The sequence below is a fragment of the Scylla paramamosain genome, chromosome 2 (assembly GCF_035594125.1).
Source record: "Scylla paramamosain isolate STU-SP2022 chromosome 2, ASM3559412v1, whole genome shotgun sequence".
Lineage (NCBI taxonomy): Eukaryota > Metazoa > Arthropoda > Malacostraca > Decapoda > Portunidae > Scylla > Scylla paramamosain.
Window position 1 is genome coordinate 37,617,893 of NC_087152.1, and position 21,424 is coordinate 37,639,316.

Consider the following 21,424-nt stretch of genomic DNA (forward strand, 5'->3'; position numbering starts at 1 on the left):
AAGTTACTGAGATCGATTGTAATTTGTTTAAGCGTATCTGAGTGACAGGCTCCGGTGAGAGAAGCCGAGCATGAAGTGTCCAGATTACGTTCACATTATGTCATCAGTTGTACAGAGAGATTCCTATCAGTGTGGCATGCAGGCAGGAGGCGGCGGGACACAGCTTGAAGGTGGACCCCTGCACACCTTCCCTGCCTGCCTCTCGTGACGGTCCAGGCTTGTGGCGAGGTGTCCGCCCCTCTCCCGCGTGCCGCCCTTCCATGTCCAGAGTTCTTCCCTCACAGGCATGCATTATATGCATTTTTCTGCTTACGATGAAGCTAAACACCCAATTACGTAACGCTGCACACTCGCATAAAGTGTCCAAAATATGCTTTAAAATGTTGTGCCGGCGCAGTGTTACCACTCAGCGCCGTGTTAATGGTCCATACTAAAATTACAAAGTAAAATGTGCACTCTGCTTATTTAAAGGAAATCCCAGAGAAAGGCAGCAGTGTTCGTGGCAAGCATCGCTTGTTAGGTGGCGCACGTACAGGCGTGGCTGTGCAGGTGGACGTCTCGTCCATGAGTAGGTTTGGTCACGAACAATATTCTTATATGAATCTGCTGGAGAAATAAACAACATCATTACTGTATGAAAGTAACCAAAGACAGCAAATCCAAGCCCCATCACGTGATAAAAGCTGAGGAACACACGGGAGTTGCCTTTCAGTAAGATGGTGATGACGGGGACGACTGCGAGGCAATGACGTGACGACGTGAGGGGGGAATGACGCGGTGTGCTGTGGTCACGACACGCGGGGTGAGGAGTGGTCAAGAGGCTGGAGTGAGGGTATGAACGAAGGGAAAGGCAAGGATATGATGAGCGGGAGGAAGTAGGGAAGGTTAACAGGAGGGGCGGTGCGGATACTGATGGAAACGTAAGCAGGTTGAGAGAATGAGATGATGAGTAGGAGAGGAAGGCGAGGGCAGGGAGGCGAGGCGGCGAGGAGTCTGGTGACACAGCAGCGGCGCCTCGTTAGGGGAGGAAACAAGAAATGGTGTCTCATGCGTATTAATTGAGAGAGAGAGAGAGAGAGAGAGAGAGAGAGAGAGAGAGAGAGAGAGAGAGAGCGAGAGAGAGAGAGAGAGAGAGAGAGAGAGAGAGAGAGAGAGAGAGAGAGAGAGAGAGAGAGAGAGAGAGAGTAAAACCACTATTCCTTCCTATTCCATTAACTAGATCACTCGAAAACAAAGATCTGTACATGTCCCCTTCCTTCCTTCCTTCCTTCCCCTTTCCCCTTCCCATTCTCATCCCCCTCTCCATTACCTCCCTCTCTCCCCCTCCTCTTTACCTCCCTCCCCCTCCCTACCATCAACCAGACACAACAGAGAAAGCTAAAGGGACACGGAGAGAGACAAACACACACACACACACACACACACAAAAAAAAAAGAATAACAAAGAAAAGAAAACCCATTGCAATTACACAGAGGAATTAAGTTCAGCTTCCCTGCCATAGGGGTGGAGGGTAATCAATGGGTGGCGTGGGCGGTCAAGCAGCCAACCCACGTGTGTGTGGTTATGTTGCGGGTTACGGGGTGGAGTAAGGGAGACACAGGGGGTAAGGGTGGAAGGGGGAGGGAGGGAAGGGGAATAATGAGAGGGAAAAAAAGGGAGATGGAGGGCAATTGGGGGAGTATGGTAAAGGGAGGGGGTTTGAGGGAGGAGAGGAGAGGAGAGGAGAGGAGAGAGAGAGAGGGAGAGAGAGAAAGAGAGAGAGAGAGAGAGAGAGAGAGAGAGAGAGAGAGAGAGAGAGAGAGAGAGAGAGAGAGAGAGAGAGAGAGAGAATAAATATCAAGGTACGTAAATGTAGTAAAAATCAATAAAACAATAAAATACGAAGGAAAAAAAAAACAGAGAGAGAGAGAGAGAGAGAGAGAGAGAGAGAGAGATGCAGAGAGGAGAGAGAGAGAGAGAGAGAGAGAGAGAGAGAGAGAGAAGGGAAGGGGGGAGACACACCAATTGGCTTTGTTCACGGAGATAACTTTCCGCTTTAATGAGTCGAGTTATGTGACTGCTGTGGCTTGGCTGGACGGTGGCTTGCGGTGGCGGCTTGGTGGCGGCGAAGCGGGATTGGGTGGGTGGAGGGGGAGGGGCAGCTGTTGGTGAGGGAAGACCGGGCCACAACTCTGGTGGTGGTGGTGGTGGAAGAGAGAGCACAAGCAAGAAAGGGAACGAGGAAGGAAGGAAAGAAGGAAGGAAGGGTTAATATCAGTGCTTTGCTTTTTCCGTTACAACTTTGTGTAGATAGATTAATGGCCAGGCGAGCAATGAACCGCGTGCTGGTGTGGATGTGGGTGTGGATGGAGAGAGGAAGGTGAATGAAGAGAGGTACAGGGCGAATGGGATTTCTATTTCGATGGAACGTTTGTGGAGGCGGTGCTGTTCGAGTGAGTTATTCTGTCTTTTACTTCGTTGTTGTTGTTGTTGTCTCCCTTTTTTCTTTATTTTCTTCTTTTAGTTCTTCCTAATGGCTAGTATCCTTGCTTCTTATCAATGCCATTTTTATTCTCCATTCCCCGTTATTGTCTTCCTTCATTATCTTTTATTCTATTCTCTTTTTCTTCCTTCCTCTTCGTCCTTCTCTTCATAATCATCTCTTTGGTTACTAGTATCACTGTACTTTGCTATTCTTCTATTTGCGTTACTCTTTCTTCTTCCTTTTTTTTTGTTTTTTTTACTCTTTTTATTTCTATAATGCTATTTTATTCCCTTTGTTCCTTAATACTCCTTATCAGTAGTTGGGCTAATAGCGAATTGAAAACAACCCGAAAACCTCTCTATGAACTTTCGTATCGCGTTATTTCACTGTTTTGCAATCGAATAGTCACTAAACTGATCACTAAAGAGAGGGGAGAGTTAGGAGGGAAATGGAGGGGAAGGAGGGAAGGGGGAGATAACCTTCTCTTCCCTTCCTCCTTCTCCCTACATGCCCTTCAGTGACTTTTTGTATTTTTAGGTCAGAGGGCACAGCGTGTTACAGGAAGGAGAAGAAGGAGGAGGAGGAGGAGGACGAGGAGGAGAAAAAAATGTAGAGGAGAAGAAACCTGTATGTGAAGATGTTTGCATAAAATTGTGTGTGTGTGTGTGTGTGTGTGTGTGTGTGTGTGTGTGTGTGTGTGTGTGTGTGTGTGTGTGTGTGTGTGTGTGTGTGTGTGTGTGTGTGTGTGTGTGTTTCAGTCTTGTCTTTTATTTTATTTCTCATTTCATTTCATTTAATTTCATCTCTCTCTCTCTCTCGTCTCTCTCTCTCTCTCTCTCTCTCGTCTCCTCTCTCTCTCTCTCTCTCTCTCTCTCTCTCTCTCTCCCCTCTCTCTCTCTCTCTCTTTACTTCCTGGCGGGCACCAAGGCCAACTTTTCACAGCGCAGGACTGTCACGCTCACTATAACCTTGGAGACCCTTCCTTCTCTCCCTCCCATCCTTCCTTACCATTACCTAACACGTCCACTTCCTCACATTCCCCCCCTCACCGTCAAAACACTTTCCTTTGCCTTCATAGCATTTTCTTCATCTTCAAAACTCTTGCTTTGCCCTCAACACTTCACATTTTAAACACTTTCGTCAACTTCTCGGCTCTTCTGAATTGCTTATCATCACTTTCACGACCATTCTTCAAGTCTTCAAATCTCTCGGAGCATCTTATCTCTCCATCTTTCACATCACCTTGAATCCCTTTTTTCCACATTTCCCTTGTATCTTTCCAACTGCATTTCCTTCTCTCGGGTCCCCGTAGATTCGCATCCTCCTGTTTAAACTTTATTTGCTCCCACTCCAGCTCCTATTCTTTCCAAGCTTTACTGTATGATTATAATATCTAATATCATAGTCTATATAAATGTCCTCCAGCTTAGGTTTTAAGTTTCGTGTTCTTAAACGTTCAAGCGCATTACCTCGACAATTTTGTAACTGGCTCTTATAGAAATTACTAAGATTTTCGAGGATTACCATGATTCTGGCAAAAGTTTAATCAGGATTGTGCGTCATCATTGGGGAATTATCCATGTGAAACCTAACTAGTCATCTCTGTTGCCCTTGAAAATTGTCTTGATGAGAGAACGAAGGTTTTAATCATTCTAAATTTCACGTTACCTTCCTGAACTGGAAGGAAAAATAGGGAGGAGGAGGAGGAGGAGGAGGAGGAGGAGGAGGAGGAGGAGGAGGAGGAGGAGGAGGAGGAGAAGACTACTTATCCAAAGAGTAACAATAGATCGTTGCTGTCTGGAAACTATCAACTAAATAAAAGCAAAAAAAACATTACAAAAGAAATAAAAGAAATAAAAAGTGGAGGACGAGAAGAAGGAGGTGGAGACGGAAATGGAGGAGGACGAAAATGAGGAGAAGGAGATAAGGAAGAAATACAGAAGACAAGGACGAAAAAAAAAAAAGAAAGAGAAGGAAAAGACAAGGCCCGTTGATCATTTCCATTTTATCACCAATCCTGTGTGTGTGTGTGTGTGTGTGTGTGTGTGTGTGTGTGTGTGTGTGTGTGTGTGTGTGTGTGTGTGTGTGGTGTATGTGTGTGTAATCTCTAAGGGGGATCTCGCCAGTAACACACGCAACATCATGAAACACAAGGAGACACACTCAGCAGCGAAGCACACGTTAATCTTGGGTGTTACTGCCGCGCCTCTTTGTTTTCCTGCTAGGCGTGAGGGCGAAGCGAGAAAGTGAACCGTCTAGGAGGAAAATTTCACCACTATAAGGAAGCAAGTTAATGTTGTTTTCCTCCGTCAGTCCACCCGCTCGCCCGCCCGCCCGCCCGCTCGCTTCCCACCTGTCAATCTCTCTCTCTCTCTCTCTCTCTCTCTCTCTCTCTCTCTCTCTCTCTCTCTCTCTCTCTCTCTCTCTCTCTCAAGCAATTTATACTCGCACACATCTCCCTCTTTCAAATAATACATTATTCACTCCTTCACTGCTTTACTTATGCATTCACACACTCATTTATTCACACACAGAAGCACGCCAGCAGAACCTAACCACTTCGATCTAGGAGAGGCAAAGGTAGAGAGAACGGAACCTTATCTTTATCATAGTACCGTTTTTCTCAATGACCTCCGCGTAAAAAAGAGAGAGACACGTTATTGAGTCGTTAAGCGGGTTACACTGATCTGACATGCTCCTTTATCGTCCGTAACTCAAGTGTTCGAAGTTTGCGATCCGTCTCCGTGCTGAGTGTCAATAGTTCGGGTTATTGTGAATGCTAATGGCGTGCTGTGGAGTTATTCCGCTCGGGCGGCACGCTAAGGACGCTGCCCGGCCTGTTATTATATCTTCCGACCTGTCATAAAGTTTTCCCACATGATCCTGGCGTTTAATAGAGCTTTACTTTTGTATTACGGTGTTTTTGTGTTTCTTCTCCTTCCCGCGTACACACTGCACACCTGTCATTACTTGCATATGTGTGTAAACTGCATCGCTACTCGCCCTGCACGCCACGCCACTTCGACTGTCGTTTTCTGTGATTAAATTTGCCTCCAAACGCTTCTTCGGTATATATGCTCTGGTGTTTTCCACGCTGGTATTGCTGCTACACAAACACATTCACTCGCCGCTTTCTTTATAACCTTGCCGCGTTAATAATAAAACAGTTCAATTTCCTCTAATGTGTTTGTCGGAAAGCTCATTTTTATATAAACACGTATACAGAAGCAAATTCACTGGCCTTCTTTTTACCAGTTCTGCATTAAAAATCATACTAATATATTACAAACAATAACATTTTTTTTTTTGTGTGTGGTTATCGGGAAAGCTATTTTTTTTTTCTTTACATATTTACATGCTTATCAAGCAATGTTAAGAGTACCGGTGCTTTTATTCACTACACATTTCCTTCTACTATGTCAGGCATTCGGCTTAGACTCCTTTTGATGCGTGTAAAGCAAAGTCAAGGAGTAAAGTGTAAGAAATACTGCGCTGCCTTACATTACTGATCAACTTGAGGTCTTCAGGCTTCAAATTATCGGTGTTAAAAGAAACCTGATGAGCGATAAATTGTTCAGAGCTTCATCAAGTGTTCAAAAGACTAGTGTTAAGAAAATTTCATGACCGATACATTATTCGCTGAGCTTCAAGTGTTCAGGTTACCAGAGTTAAAAGAAATAACAAAGAAAAAATTATCTTTATTAACATCATTGAATTGAAAAATAAACCTTTCTTTTTTTTTCCCTTTTTTACTCTTTAGGAACCAATAACTTTCCCATATTTTCCCGCACCTGTTAACACCATTGAAGTGAAATATAAACCTTTCATTTTTATCTTTTTTACTCTCTCGGCAACGGTGACTTCGATTTCCCCCCCATATCTTTGTGTCTATAGACGGCCCTATTACCTATAGACGACCTCACTTAGGCATAAAAAAAAAAAAAAAAAATATATACAACAAACCAAAAGATGTGTATATCAGTAACTCTATACACTCCAACAGATATACGTATAATGCACTACACTGTCCGAGACCACACAATCCCACTCCGTCAGCATCCACTCGTCCCTTTCTCCTCATGATGTTCTTGAAGCACCACACACGTGTCCCAGTAACCACAATTACCGTGACAGACCAAACATTGCGCCCTCGATACATCCTCGCAAGCCATCTGCACGATACGAGTGGTGGGAAGAGATCTTTACTCGTCTTTTTAATCTGGTGTGTTTAAGACGGTGGTGGTGGTGGTGGTAGTGGTGGTGGTGGTGGTGGTGGCGGGACAATGAGAATAATACTAAAAATGAACAGTATGGGAGAAAAATTACAATTTCCACTTATTCTTCCACTTCCTTCTACTACTACTACTACTACTACTACTACTACTACTACTACTACTACTACTACTACTACTACCACTACTACCACAATAACAATAACCATCACCACAACCACCACCATCACCACCACCAATAACACAACTACTACAGCGGTGACCTAGTAGCAGCGGGAGGCAAGAGGTGGAGAGACGGTAGTGCTAGTGGTGATGATGGTGGTGGTGGTGAGCGGCGGAGGCGAAGCAGCACCCAAGTAATGTTAGTCGTGACTCCAGACTTGTACGCCTTGAGTGGTGGTGAGCGGCGTTGGTGATGGGACGGTAAAGGTGCTTAGGGAAGACACGATGGCAGTGGCGACCTTGCTAGTGAAGTGGTGATGGTAGCAGTAGTAGTAGTAGTAGTAGTAGTAGTAGTAGATGTAGCAGTAATGGTAGTAGCTGAGATAGAGGGAGATAATATGCCACTAAATTTTCAGAGGTCCTCTCTATAAACTATTAATTTATCGGTTCCTTACAAATAAAAAAAATAAAAAAATAAAAAAAACACTGGCGGTAATGGTTCGGTCAGGGTTCGCGGTAGTAGTAGTAGTAGTAGTAGTAGTAGTAGTAGTAGTAGTAGTAGTAGTAGTAGTAAGGAAGCAGTGATAGCATTGCTGGTAGTGGTGGGTCACAAACTAACACATTAACTAACATATTAACACCGATAAGACTAAAGCTAACGAGGTTATCTATTCAAACCAACAAATTAGGCTATAAATCTGCGATACACGTGTGAGGAAAGACAGAGAAATGTGCGGTAGGTTACGGGGAGAGTGGTGATGGTGGTGGTAGTGGTGATAATGGTGAATACAGGTAACGCAGGTGATGGTGGTGGTGGTGGTGGTGGTGGTGGTGGTGGTGGTGGTAGTAGTGGTGGTGGTGGTGGTAGTTTACGCTGGAAGGCAGAGAGAGAGAGAGAGAGAGAGAGAGAGAGAGAGAGAGAGAGAGAGAGAGAGAGAGAGAGAGAGAGAGAGAGAGAGAGAGAGGAAGGGATGGGGGAGGAACCTGGGGAGCTCTGTGTGTGTGTGTGTGTGTGTGTGTGTGTGAGTGTGTGTGTGAAGAGGGCTGGATGGAGGGGAGGGAGGGAGGTAGGGAGGCGTGGTCACGGCGATACATCATGTCTGTGGGTCTGCCTCGCCCCACCACCGGATACACAAACCACCCATAACGCTGCCGCTCCACCGCTGGTCCAGTGTCCGCCTCCCTTTTCCCCTTCAGTGTCCCATTGTCCGTTTCCTGACGTCTCAACAACCTGGTATTTCCACCCATAGCGGTTTACTGACACACCCCAGACGCCGCACCACCTTCCTTCCCTTTACACAAGTCAATACCCAGAAATGCCTAAAAAATGTGCCATGTCGTTAGCAGATGAGTAAAAAAGTGATAGTTGTAACCCCAGTTGTCTTTTATAGCTTGTTGGGGTCTGATGACAAGAAGTTACAGAACTCTTTCTTAACTCACAATTTCTTGGCTCCTTACCCAACAATCAATAGTCATGTAGTTACCAAATGACTAAAAAATATGATAGTTCTGACCTCAAATGTCTGTTCTAGCTTGAGGGATCGGATGGCAAGAAGCTAAAGAGTCTATTAAACTTCCAGTAATCTTCTTTCTTAACTCACAATGTCTCGTCTCCTTACAGAAAAACCAGACGATGAGGGTTCGGTCAGAGTGAGCGGAAAGGGCAAGAAGATGAGGAAACCGCGAACGATCTACTCCTCCCTCCAGCTGCAGCAACTCAACAAGATCTTTCAGAGGACCCAGTACCTCTCCCTGCCGGAACGCGCAGAATTGGCCGCCAAGCTGGGACTCACACAAACACAGGTAAGGCACAGTTGGCTCCGCACGCCGCCCGCCGCCCCAACACACCTGGCTGGCGAGGAAACATAACTTTAGCGGGTTTCCTGAAGTCACGTAAGGGAAATCTCTGTTAGGTACACGCGGCAATTTTTTACGCGGTGCTGCAGAAAGTGTTAGAAATGCTAGAATATTTAGGTGTGTGTGTGTGTGTGTGTGTGTGTGTGTGTGTGTGTGTGTGTGTGTGTGTGTGTGTGTGTGTGTGTGTGTGTGTGTGTGTGTGTGTGTGTGTGTGTGTGTGTGTGTGTGTGTGTGTGTGTGTGTGTGTATGCGCTGTTCCATATCAAGGGTTGATCTCCAATCCCCTGCGCAGCGTCACTAGAAGGCGTGTTGCGGCGTGAAGGATGAGAGGCGTCGCCCTGCCGTGGCTCCCATAAAAGTGGAGACCATCGACCCAATGTCTCCCGGACCGAGCGACCCGCGGCGAGAGCTTGGAAGGTCGTGTTATTATCTGATGGAGTGATAATGGCCATATCCAGGAACACAGCGAGGAAAGAATACGAGCGAGTGTGTTCATTTCTTTACACTGCTCTTCCTCCACTGCCACCATCTGCTATTACTACTACTAACACTACCACTATTACAACTATTACTGTCTATCTGCTACCGTTCGTACCCTTAAGTATCTAAGTGAATCTAAGTACCGCTCGTATTCCCGGCCTCACGCCATCCCTGTAAATCACTCACACACACACACACACACACACACACACACACACACACACACACACACACACACACACACACCTGAAGAAACTCCTAAATACACAACGAATAGGGAGAATGAAGTGAAGTGAATCGCTTCTTCTTGGTTTCTTTCGTTACTACCACTTAAGTTAACGTGCTCTCCCGGCCTGGTGGTGCCGTGGGTGGCCGTCCCCTGGTGTCACCTGGAGGAAACATTTGTCTCCCTTGGCCTCCACGACACAGGTGAGCCAGATGCTGCTTCACTGATTAACTAGTTCATTACCTGGCTTCCGTTGGTGGGGAGGGCCTGTGCGTGGTTCGTTCGTCCGTGCGTTTATTCGTACGTCTTTCTCTCTCTCTCTCTCTCTCTCTCTCTCTCTCTCTCTCTCTCTCTCTCTCTCTCTCTCTCTCTCTCTCTCTCTCTCTCTCTCTCTCTCTCTCTCGCTTCAACCCGTAATTACAAGGACAGGAAAGTATTGGAAAGAGGCTCTGAACTCTTTCTCTCTTTCCTTATTTTCTTCTCTTTCTTTCTTTCTCATATTTCTTCTCTTTCTCTCTTTACATCTCTGTCTTTCATCTTTTTTACGTCTTCATTTATTCAATAGGTATTTTCAGTTTCCTTTGTGCCCAAACTTTATTTTTTTTTTCAAAATTATCTATTCATTTTCTTCTGTCGTCTTGAATATAAAGATTTTTTTTAGCATCTTGTTTTTTGTTATTTTGCTAATTTCTTTCTTCTTGGCCTCTTCGTTCACCATCACCATCACCACCACCTCCTCCTCCTCCTCCTCAACAATCTCGCAAGGACAAACTTTGAAATCCTTATCTTCAGGCACGTCTCATCCCAGATTAAGGAAAGTAGAGCTTGTAGCGTAGAGGGACGTGTGGCCGAGGAGCGAGTGCGGGGGACGCGGGGCTGAGGACAGATGACGGGGGCAGGAAGGTGAGGGGAGGAGGGAGAGATAACGAAGGATAAGGAAAAATGAAAATGGGTAATAAAACAATGGATAGGAGTGTGTGTGTGTGTGTGTGTGTGTGTGTGTGTGTGTGTGTGTGTGTGTGTGTGTGTGTGTGTGTGTGTGTGTGTGTGTGAGGGTGAGGGAGGGTGAGGGTGTGTGAGGGTGGGCGTGGGGAGCGTCAGGTTAAGACAAACGGTTAATCAATAGCCATAGTACCTGACGGCTGCCCCACACCTACACCCATCACATCCACACCCCATACACCCCTCGGCCATACACACTACACCCTGCAGCCATACACTCTACACCTTACATCTCACATCCTTACACTTATGCTACACCCCATCACACTCACATCCCATACACCCCTTAGCCATACACACTAAATATATAGTCATACACTTACCCTACATCTATCAAATCTTACCCACCTCTTGGCCATACACAGTAAAATTCTAGCAACACTTAATACACTTTTGCACTCTCTTACACTTAGTTACCATAGGAAGGAGTGTCAGAGTCCAGTGAATTGTTTATAAGTTGAATAAGAATTGATACTATGGACGAATGAGCTACTTTATTATCGCGAGCCTTGTAAAGATTATAGATATGGGGATGTGATAGAATTAAGTACGTTTTTTATTATTCTTCTTTTTTTTTATTTTGTCTGGAAGTTTTTGGTGCAATATGTCGTAGTTTGTTATAGCAACAGTAGTACATCCAGTGCCTACGACTTTCAACACCTTTGAGAGGGAGATTTAACCCTTTTTTATTGCTACAGGCGTCTTTTGTCAACCTTCAGATCATTGTAATAAACAGTTTCCATGGATATAAAGAAAAATGAAGAATATGATGTTAATTTAATCATTGCTAAGCTACATATCTACGTATTTTAAGAGACTACGGTGCAAAAAAACTATTCATTTTAAAGTTGTTATGTGATGATGCGAAGGATTAACCAACACTGAATGGTTAAAAAAGACTATCCCTGTAATTTTGTATATTCTTTTTTTGGATAGTTTTCTTCAGGACTGGGATCTTCAGTGAGGTTTTTTCTTTCTTTCTTTATTTTTTTTTTCGCCCGTCTTTTTTTTTGCTGCTCTTGGCTAGCACCTCCTATAATAAAAAAAAAACAAAAAAATAAATAAATAAATAAATAAATAAAATAAAATAAAATAAATAAGATAAAATAAAAAAAAAAAGAAATCCGGGCAGTACTTTTTCTTTTACACTCCGTAACCATTACACATACAGTAAATTTCATTCCCAAAAAAAAAAGACAGAAAAGAAAAAAAAAAAAAAACATATACACTCGCATACAAATCCCAACACAGAAGCTATACATTCCCAGCCACACACACACACATACACACACATACACCCTTCACACTTTCGCTCATAAACCTCACACTTTCAATAACACACCCAGGTCCACCGAGATGCTCCGTTCACTCTAAGCTTCATATATAAACACCCTTCACCTGTGACTATAGAAACCATACGTGCTATAAATTTACACCTATATATAATCAATGACCACAAACCCCTTCCCTTGCCCCCCCCCCCCACCCCACACACACACACACACACACACACACACACAAACACGCACCTCAACTACCTCTTCTCTTCTCTTCTCTTCCCACGTACTCCAGTCAATCTTATACTCTGATTCACACCAGATGCAAGATAAAGAATGCATCAGTGATTTCAGTTAGCGAGAAATCATACGCAACTGTCTTCCGTAACCTGCATTTTAGTCTCATAAAGTGACTCTCTCTCTCTCTCTCTCTCTCTCTCTCTGAACACTACTAGAGAGGAAATCTGTCCTTAGTAGAGATATGTTATTTTTTCTCGATATATTTCTATTGTTACTCTCTGCTTTCATATATTTAAGGGTGATTATTTCTAGAGGGACATAAATTTGTGTGTGTGTGTGTGTGTGTGTGTGTGTGTGTGTGTGTGTGAGGGAGGATCAAAAGGAAGGATGCGGCCCGATATTTTTCCGGTGATTATCAGATTATTTGAAGACTACCTGGGAATTATTCATCATTTCTTTCTATAATCTCTCTCTCTCTCTCTCTCTCTCTCTCCCTCTCTCTCTCCTCTCTCTCTCTCTCTCTCTCTCTCTCTCTCTCTCTCTCTCTCTCTCTCATCACCCGAAATTCTGACAAGCGTGACTTATCATCTTCACCACCACTACCTCCTCCTCCTCCTCCTCCTCGTCCTCCTCCTCCTCCCGTCGTTTATCGTGGCCGCGTCGTCTAATTAAGGCTCCTGAAGGCGAGGTGACAGGCGGCTCTTTCACCTTGATTATTCATGTCATTTTATACTTGTCATCACCGCCGCTCGATGCTCTTAAGGTGAATGTTGTCTTGCCGTGAATAATTAACTGGCCGATGAGTAGATCACTTGACGCCGGCCCTCCTGTGTGTGTGTGTGTGTGTGTGTGTATGTGTGTGTGTGTGTGTGTGTGTGTAGACAGAAGAGTTATTTGGTTGTCCGTCAGTGGCGCTGTTTGGTTCTTAAATGAAGTCGGCTTGTCCATACCCCTTTCTCTCCTCCTCCTCCTCCTCCTCCTGTCCCCCTCGCCCTCCCCTCATTCAGTTCCACGCGAGCCTGACGGTGATCAATGACAATTAACCTGCGCAAACAAAGCGACACTTTCGACAACAAAAATAAGAATGGTGGTAAAAAACTAGAAGAGTAAACTTTTCCTCCTTTGTTCGCTTTATTTTCGTTCCCTCTATTTCTACAACAAAGAACGAGAATACATTAGTAGTAGTAGAAATAGTAATAGTAATAATAATAATAATAATAATAATAATAATAATAATAATAATAATAATAATAAATGCCAATGAGTTTTTCTACCCTCTCCATAATTCTTCTCCCCCTCCTCTACCCCCTCTCCTCCTCCTTCCTCTTTCCTCTCTTCCCTCCCCCTCCCCCCTCTCCCTCGGCCCCTCCAGCGCCCATATCCACACCTCTAATCAATACGTATATCAATAGTTATTTACACTAAACAATGCACGTATTTTGACCTCCCTGCCAGTACTGCATCCCGACCCGCCTCGTTGTCTGTTGGTTCTGTCTGTTTGTCTGTCTGTCTGTCTGTCTATTTGCCGTTCGAACCCCGTTAATGTTTGGTTCTTATTTATTTATTTATTTGTTTGTTTGTTTGTTTTAGTAAGCCACTGTCTTTTTTTGCTTTTTTTGCTGTTTTTCTTTTTTTTTCTTAATGTTTTTGTGTTTTTTATTTTATTTTTTTCTTTCTTCTTTCGTTGTAATAAGCGTAATTTTTTTTTTCATTTTTTCCGCTTTTTTTTTCTTTAGCTTTATTCTTGTGGGTTTTTTTCCTCAATTTCTTCTTTTTCTTGTTCTTTTCTTTCATGTTTTTTTTTTTTATGCATTTTCTCTTATTTCTTCGCTTCTCTTTAGACACACGATTTATTCCTGTACGTACTCCACTTTTCTTGTTCTCGTCCCCTTGTGATTTCTCTCTTATACATCTTAATCCTAGTTTTCTTTTTCATATTTTCCCAACACGCCTTCACTTCCTCTCAGTCCACGTCACAACCTCGGCATTTTAACTTCTTGCAAAACTGACTTCCGTTGTACAATACTTAAGCTTTCATTACACACACTTACATTCCTCACTTCTAATTCTTTATTCGTTACGTTTATTTTTGCCGTCCACTTTCATTCTTCCAGCCATTCATTTCACTTTCACTCGCTATATCCTCCTCCCTTTACCTCCTTCTCCTTCTCCTCTCCTTTATTTATATCCATTACACACGATCTGTTCAGGTTATGCATTCCTTTCCCGCCACTCTTCTTCTTTTCCTCTCCTCCTCCTCCTCCTCCTCCTCTGTCTCCTTCTCTTTCTCTTTCCTCATGTTCCTGCTCTTCATTCTCCTTTTGTCTTTGTCTCTTTTCTTTCTTCTCCTCCTCCTTCGTCGTTTTCTCTTTCTCTCTTTGTCTTTCTTTCCGCATCTACTCTTTTTCCTCCTCCTCTTCCTTCGTCTTTTCTCTTTCACTTTCCTTACGCCCCTTCTTCTCTTTACCCAGCTCGTCTTTCTCTTTTTTTCTTCTTTGTCATTGTCTCTTTCTCTTTCCTTCCGTCATTTCTCTTACTTCTCCTTCGTTCTACTGTTATTCTTCTTTTCTTTCGCACCTCATCCTTCTTTTTCTCTGTTTTGTTTACTTTTACTATCTTTCTTCCTTCTCTCTATCCCTATGCCTGTTTTTTTTTTTCTCTCTCTTTAATAATCTACGAGAAATATGCTACACTACTATTAGGTTTTACAACAACAAAGCAATGACGCTTAGGAAAAAGAATTAATGGAGAGATGAATGCTAGAATGGAGTAAACAACAACAACAACAACAACAACAACAACAACAACAACAAACAACAACATAAAACGAAGGAAAAATTGTCGTGATGGAATATGCAAATAATTAAAATACGTAATAGCAAAGAGATAATCTGACGCAAAAAAGACTGGTGAAGAATAACGAATAATGATAAATTGTTAAAGAAAAGAAATGTCAGAAAAAAAGTAATAGAGTTTATAAGAGAAGAAAAACAATGGAAGTGAGAAAAAATAAATAAATAACAAAAAATAATAACGCAATACAGGAACGAGGGGGAAAGAACAACAAGAAAAATGGAGGGTAGGTGGAAAGGAACGTCAGGGAGAAGTAAAAATTTATAAAACTACACAAATTAGCAAGTGTGATGAAGTCGGGGCACCATCTCCCCTTCCCACCCCATCACCCCCCCCTTCCCGACCCTCATGGTCCTCCATCACCCGCATGGGGGCGCGAGGGTGGTGGTGGTGGTGGTGGTGGTGGTGTCGGCGGCGGTGGTGGTGGTGGTGGCAATGGCAGTAATAGTAGTAGTGGTAGTGGTGGTGGTGGTGGTGGTGGTGGTGCAGCACTTAGAAAATTCCATGAAAACAAGAAGTAATGACTGCGTGATCCAATATTTTTTTTTCCCCTCACTCTTTAGTTTTCAATATTTCGTTTCACTTACTCGTTTCAGTCTCCTTTTCTTCCTCCTCCTCCTTCTCCTTCTCTCATCCCGGTCCTCCTCTCTCCCCATTCCATGAAAATAAGACGTAATGATTGTGTGATGATTCAGTATTCTTTCCCCGCACCCTCTTTAATTTTCAATATTTTCGTTTCACTTATTCGTTTCAGTCTCCTTTTCTTCTTCCTCCTCTTCCTCCTTTCATCTCCGTCCCCTCCCTCTCCCTGTCCCTCATTTAAACGCGCTGGAAACTCCTGCCGAGCAAATCCTGGCGGAAATTTGCATATAATTGTGATTCTCAGTGTTCAGCCGGAGTCTTGGGAAAGATTAAGTCTGGCATTATCACGGGCCACGAGTTTCTCCAAGCTTGTGGTGTTCTCAGTGGTGGTGGTGGTGGTGGTGGTGGGTCAGGCCGGAAGCAGCCCCCACACACCTTCCTTACGACAAGTTATGGGCGGATCTTTCCCCCCTCCCCCCTGGATCCCCCCCTACCCATCACCTCTTCACTCCCTTCCCCTCCTCCCCTCACCTTTCTTCCTTTACACAGCCACGCTAACACGCCAGCACTCTTTCTTTCCCTTCTCCTCCGCTTCTTCTATCCATCTCCTTTCCCTGCTCTTCCCTTCCCATTTCTTCCTTGCATGTATCGTTACGAGACTAAGACTGGCCTGTAAGATTTCATAAGGAGCTCATTTTCTCTTCTTTATTCCGAGGTTCACAACAAATCTCACTTTTGGTCTTAGAGTGATTTGCAAAACAAGGAGGAAAAAAATACAGTTTCTTTTGGCGCAATTTAAAAGGAACGTGTTAATTAAAAGCGTGTTATTATTTCTTAAAAGTTAATGAGGGGCTTATCGAATTGAATATCAGTGTACTCAAGGAAGAACACTGAAATGATGCAATAAAAGAAGTAATAATAATGAAGACATTCAAAGTACAGGGAATGATTATTGAAAGCTGGAATAAAACAACAACAACAACAACAACAACATCAACAAAAACCCAATCCATACACATACACCACCCAAAACACAGAACCAACAGTCGGTCACCAGCGGACACAACAGGAAACCAGCAGATGAAGAACCAAATCCCCACACTACTAAACAATCCTGGACCTCACCACCACGCCCTGCTCTAGTCCCTCAACGCCCACCGAAACAAACTGGTCGCGTCTCCCTAAGGTGTGTCACTTCACGGGGCGCTACCCTGAGACACTGAAATTACAGCCCTGCACGTACCTGGTGGGCGGCGCTGGGTACTCCTGGGTGCTCGCCAAGACCTGCACTCACCACACTTGCCCTATTCAATTACAGGCTTCAGAACGAGTGATGAAGCCTCTCGAGTGTTGCTTAGCTCCGCCCACCGCCCATCACCACTCACTCACCACCTCGTCCATCACCACAACGCCCGCACACCAAACCAAGGGCCACGTTCCCAAATTTTTTTTCTCGACTATTTTTTAACGTTTTCTGCTTGTAGTTGCTGTTTTAAAGGGTGTTTTTCCTGATTTTTGTGATAGTTTACCAAAGGATTTTACATCATCAATTCGAGAAATTCACTTAAGTCCTGATTAATAATTTTTGCTGCCTTTGAAAATTGTTCTTATGAAATAAAAAAAAAAAAAAGAAGAGTATTTAAGGATACAGTCCAACTTGAACTACCCACCTGTTCCTTCTCAATGCAATATCATAAATTTAATCTAGAAAAACGGCATTCAGGGTTGTAACTTCACTTTTATCACGCCGTCTGTCCGCGAGAAGGCAAGAGCAGATCGTAAAAGGAGTGAGAGAGATCGAGACAAGAAAAAAAACTGATCAACAATTATACCGAAGAGGAAGTATTGCTACATTCCCAGAAATAAGTCGTGCACCACCATCACCACCACCTCCTCCACCTCCTCCTCCACCTCCTGCTGTTTCCTAAATACAACCTAAGGAGTGTATCACGTAATTGCAAATAATGGGGAAAAGTGCAGATTAGACACGAAAAAAAAAAGGGAAAAAAGTACAATGAAGGCCAGAGGAACATTGAATTACTGCATATACCTTCACAACATTTATTGCTGTGCGAGTCTAATACTTAGTGGCAGACAGTTTACACTTTACACAATTCGAAAACAAGATAACAGCGCCACCCACACCAGCTTCATGCGTTGTATTTCCTCTGTAACAACAAAGTACTCCCATAAACTCCTGATGTGGATGATGCTTGATAGTCTGTTCTCCGCCTCCGACCTTCTCAGTGTGATCGGCCAAACAAATCTCAAGGTGTGGGGATTGCCAGGTAAGCAACACTCCCACGGCGGCTCGGGAACGTTGCGATAGGGAGGGGGGAAGAAGAAATTAATAACACAAGGTAGTCTGATCTTTACGCGCCATATTTAACGAAGTGACGCTTTTGTTAAGACTACAGAAAGGATTCGTGATTTGATTTTGAGGTTTATTTCACACTTAACCGGATTATTTATTGATATTATACTAGGTTATTATTGTTAGCACCAACTTCTGCCACTCCTGTTCTCGATATTGCCGATGTAGCCAGTCAGCTTCTCTCTCTCTCTCTCTCTCTCTCTCTCTCTCTCTCTCTCTCTCTCTCTCTCTCTCTCTCTCTCTCTCTCTCTCTCTCTCTAGGACGGGTATTATAATAAGCGTGGAATTTCAGGGAATGAGGAAGGGAGTGGTTAGTTCACTTCCCGTTTTTTCTCTTTCTTTCATTCTTATATCATGTTCGGATTACTTGTACATATTTTTTGCTCCATGCGCCTTTCTTTTATCAATAATTAGTAAGAAAAGTGCTGTGTGTGTGTGTGTGTGTGTCTGCGTGTGTGTGTGTGTGTGTGGGGGTGTGTGTGTGTGTGTGTGTGTGTGTGTGTGTGTGTGGGGGTGTACGTTGGTGTTTAAGAGAAGAACACTGTCATTCCTCAAGGGATTCCGGCTTCTTCGTGTCCTTCCTGCAACACTGTATTCATCTTGTACCGCCACTACAACAACCACCACCACCACCACCACCACCACCACCATCATCACCACCACCAAGTATCTACTCCTCTCCCTCTCCCTCTCTCTCCCTCTCACCTTCTCCCCCTCCCCCTCTCACTATACATCATCACCCCGCCGCCATCTGCCCCGCTGGCGTCGTCGGCCCCTTGTGTTGCGGGTTCCTCTCTCTCTCTCTCTCTCTCTCTCTCTCTCTCTCTCTCTCTCTCTCTCTCTCTCTCTCTCTCTCGTTATCCCCTCCCTCCGCGCCCCACAGGTTCTCTTTTTCACTGGTCGTTGTGTTGCGTGTTGTGTTGCGGGTCGTTTGCGTTGCTCTCCGTGGTCGTTGCGTGTGTTGCTTTTGTGGTGATTGATGTCGTTCTTTAAAAGCGTCTCTCTCTCTCTCTCTCTCTCTCTCTCTCTCTCTCTCTCTCTCTCTGTTTCTCTCTCTCTCTCTCTCTCTGTTGTAATTTCTTACCGCCTGAACGTAAATCATTGTAAAATAAATGTTCCTTGTTCTTTATCCATTTTTTTTTGTATTAGCATTTTCTACATTTATTCATTTCTCTCTCTCTCTCTCTCTCTCTCTCTCTCTCTCTCTCTCTCTCTCTCTCTCTCTCCTCTCTCTCTCTCTCTCTCCCCGTGTCCTCCCTCCTGGCCGACCCTCCGCTCACCTCCCGCGGCCGCTAACCACGCCATAACCCTCTGGTAACATGTAATTACCCGCCGTGTGAGCAACAGAGCACCAACGCCGGCGGGACACAGGGGGCAGAGATGCTCCCTTCGTTCAACAGGAGTTTCGACGTTATTGTTTCATACCCCTTAATTATCTGTCAGGTGTCCGCTGCCAGGCCACGTCCGGGCTACCTGAGGAGGACGCTGCGCCTCCTTCCACCCGCCGCACCATTGTCGTTCTTGCGGTGCCGTGGCGGAAGGTTTAGTGTGCTTTGCTCCTCCCTGCAGCAGCCGCGGAGCTCCGACTGACCGGCCGATATGAATCGTATGCGCAGTCTTTGTAAGTATGGCGGTGATATTTTTTCACCGGGAGGACATGGCTGGTGATTTTTGTGGCTCTGTGTTCCCGTCCCGTCGGAGCGTCAGCGGCGCCGTGTTCCTCACCACTCGCCGCGCACTCTTTCCAGTCACCAGGTGCGGGCTGGTGCTCCTCCCTTCCTCCTTGCCTCCCTTTCCCCTGATCGTGTCAGTCCTGCTGGAGGCCACCTGGGGGAGGGAAGGGAGAAGAAGACACGCCACATGGCCTCGCTCGACCTCCCGATGCGCCGCGTCTAACGTGCAGGCGTCCAGGCCCTGCGTGAACCCGTGACATCTTTGTGTTGTGTGCTCTTCCTTCCCGACCCCCCCTCTTCCTCACTCCTTCCTATCCCCCTAGGCCATCCTTCGCTTCTTTAGCTCCCTCCTCTATACCTCGGGGCCCTTCCTTCCCATCCCCCTACCCCTCTACCTCCCTCTGGAACATCCGGGAAACGATACGTCACTGGTGTCAGGCTAGAAATGAGACGCGGTGCCGCTAGCTGGACCTCACACCTGTAATTCACACCCAGCGACGTCTCGGCCCGGCTCTCGGGATTGCCGGGTCCAGGAGAAACTCTGTGTGTGTGTGTGTGTGTGTGGTGTGTGTGTGTGTGTGTGTATCGCTAGTTCACCTCTGGCTCGTATTCTCGCCGTTCCCTCGGAGCGGGTTCGTTTCTCGTCTTGTGAGTCGCTCCTCCTCCTCCCTCCTTTTTTGTTCATATGCTTCCTTTCCATTCTTTTCTTCCTCCCTCCCTTTCCCTCCCGGCGTTTCTTCCTTCCATCATGTCTTCCTTTTTCCAAGCGTTCTTCCTTCCTTTTTCCCTCCCTCCTCCTGTCCGGGGGGTCCTCCTTTCGCCCCCCCCCCCCCCAAGTAGTTCTTCTTTTACATTTCTTGTTTCTTTTCCTCTCACTCTTCATGACTTATTTCCCTCCCTGTGGTCTCGCTTCCTTCCCCTCTCCCTCTCTCTCTCTGTCTCTGGTCTCTTCATCCCTACTCTTGCTCCCTCCCTTCGCACGGCCCTCCGGTGCCCGACAGCTGCGGGGCCCCACTCCTGTCTGCTGTTTCAAGGTTCCTCTTCCACGTGTTCTTCGCTTCTCTCTCTCTCTCTCTCTCTCTCTCTCTCTCTCTCTCTCTCTCTCTCTCATCTCTCTCTCTCTCTCATTCATTTTCAATCCTCGTTCTCTGCTTGACGTCCAATCTTGACATGCATCACTTAACTGTCTTAATACCTGGGGAATTATATACTTATAGTTCATTTTTATGCTTGAAATGAGTGTATGTATGACAGGATCATTAAATTGTTTTTTTTAAGAGTAAGGGTATAAATTTCATGTTTGGGATTAAGTTATGTGTATTCTTTCTGGTGATGGAACAAAGATACAGAGGGAGGAAGTGATTCACAATTAACGTGTTTGGGTGAAGTTGGAATTCGTATTCTTTAAAAGTTTTGTTCCCCTCATTAAAAACTGTTTTGAAGGCCTAGAGAGATAACACGTCGGCTTCTCATTGGTGTTTCTTTTTTTTATTTATGTGTTATTTCCCCTACTGACCAACTGTTAAACCATCAAGAGAGTCCATAAAACACTAATAACTTCCACTTGAGCCTGCTGAAAGAAAGAAAAAAAAAAGCCCTCCACTGAAATGTTTGGGAGCACCGTCATTGAAGTTTCCGGTACCAAGTTTGTCATAAAGATATTACTACAATTTACAAAACAAATTTAGAAATGAAAACTTGGGTGTAATAATAAAAAAAAAAAAAGTAAGCATTCCACGGAAATCAGAGTCAACAATACAAATCGATAACAACGATAATGGACTGATGCCAAACAAGTTTCCTTCACAAACATCCACGGCTGATGGCAAGCCAGTTCCTTCACACATTCCCGCCGGACTGACGTTTTCCCCTTAATCCCATAGTCAGAATATGCAAAATAGATGAACAAATAAATTTATAAATAAAAAAAAATGAAATACCAATAAAACACATAAAACATATTTTCTTTTAGTTGCAAGAATACAAAGAAAAAAATAGGGG

The 21,424-nt window shown here is 44.6% G+C and overlaps 1 protein-coding gene and 1 long non-coding RNA gene across 7 annotated transcripts in view; one reads left to right on the plus strand and one right to left on the minus strand.

Moving 5' to 3' along the window:
* LOC135114633 (homeotic protein distal-less-like) overlaps nt 1-21,424 on the plus strand; it is a 102,858-nt gene that overhangs the window by 23,943 nt on the left and 57,491 nt on the right. For all 4 annotated transcript variants that reach the window (XM_064030427.1, XM_064030433.1, XM_064030441.1 and 1 more), the window contains one exon: nt 8,481-8,662. In XM_064030427.1, coding sequence (XP_063886497.1) covers nt 8,481-8,662 — 182 coding nt within the window. The remainder of the gene's footprint in view (nt 1-8,480; nt 8,663-21,424) is intronic.
* Nucleotides 1-21,424, minus strand: part of LOC135114688 (uncharacterized) — a 162,128-nt gene that overhangs the window by 19,758 nt on the left and 120,946 nt on the right. The gene's annotated exons all lie outside the window — the stretch shown is intronic.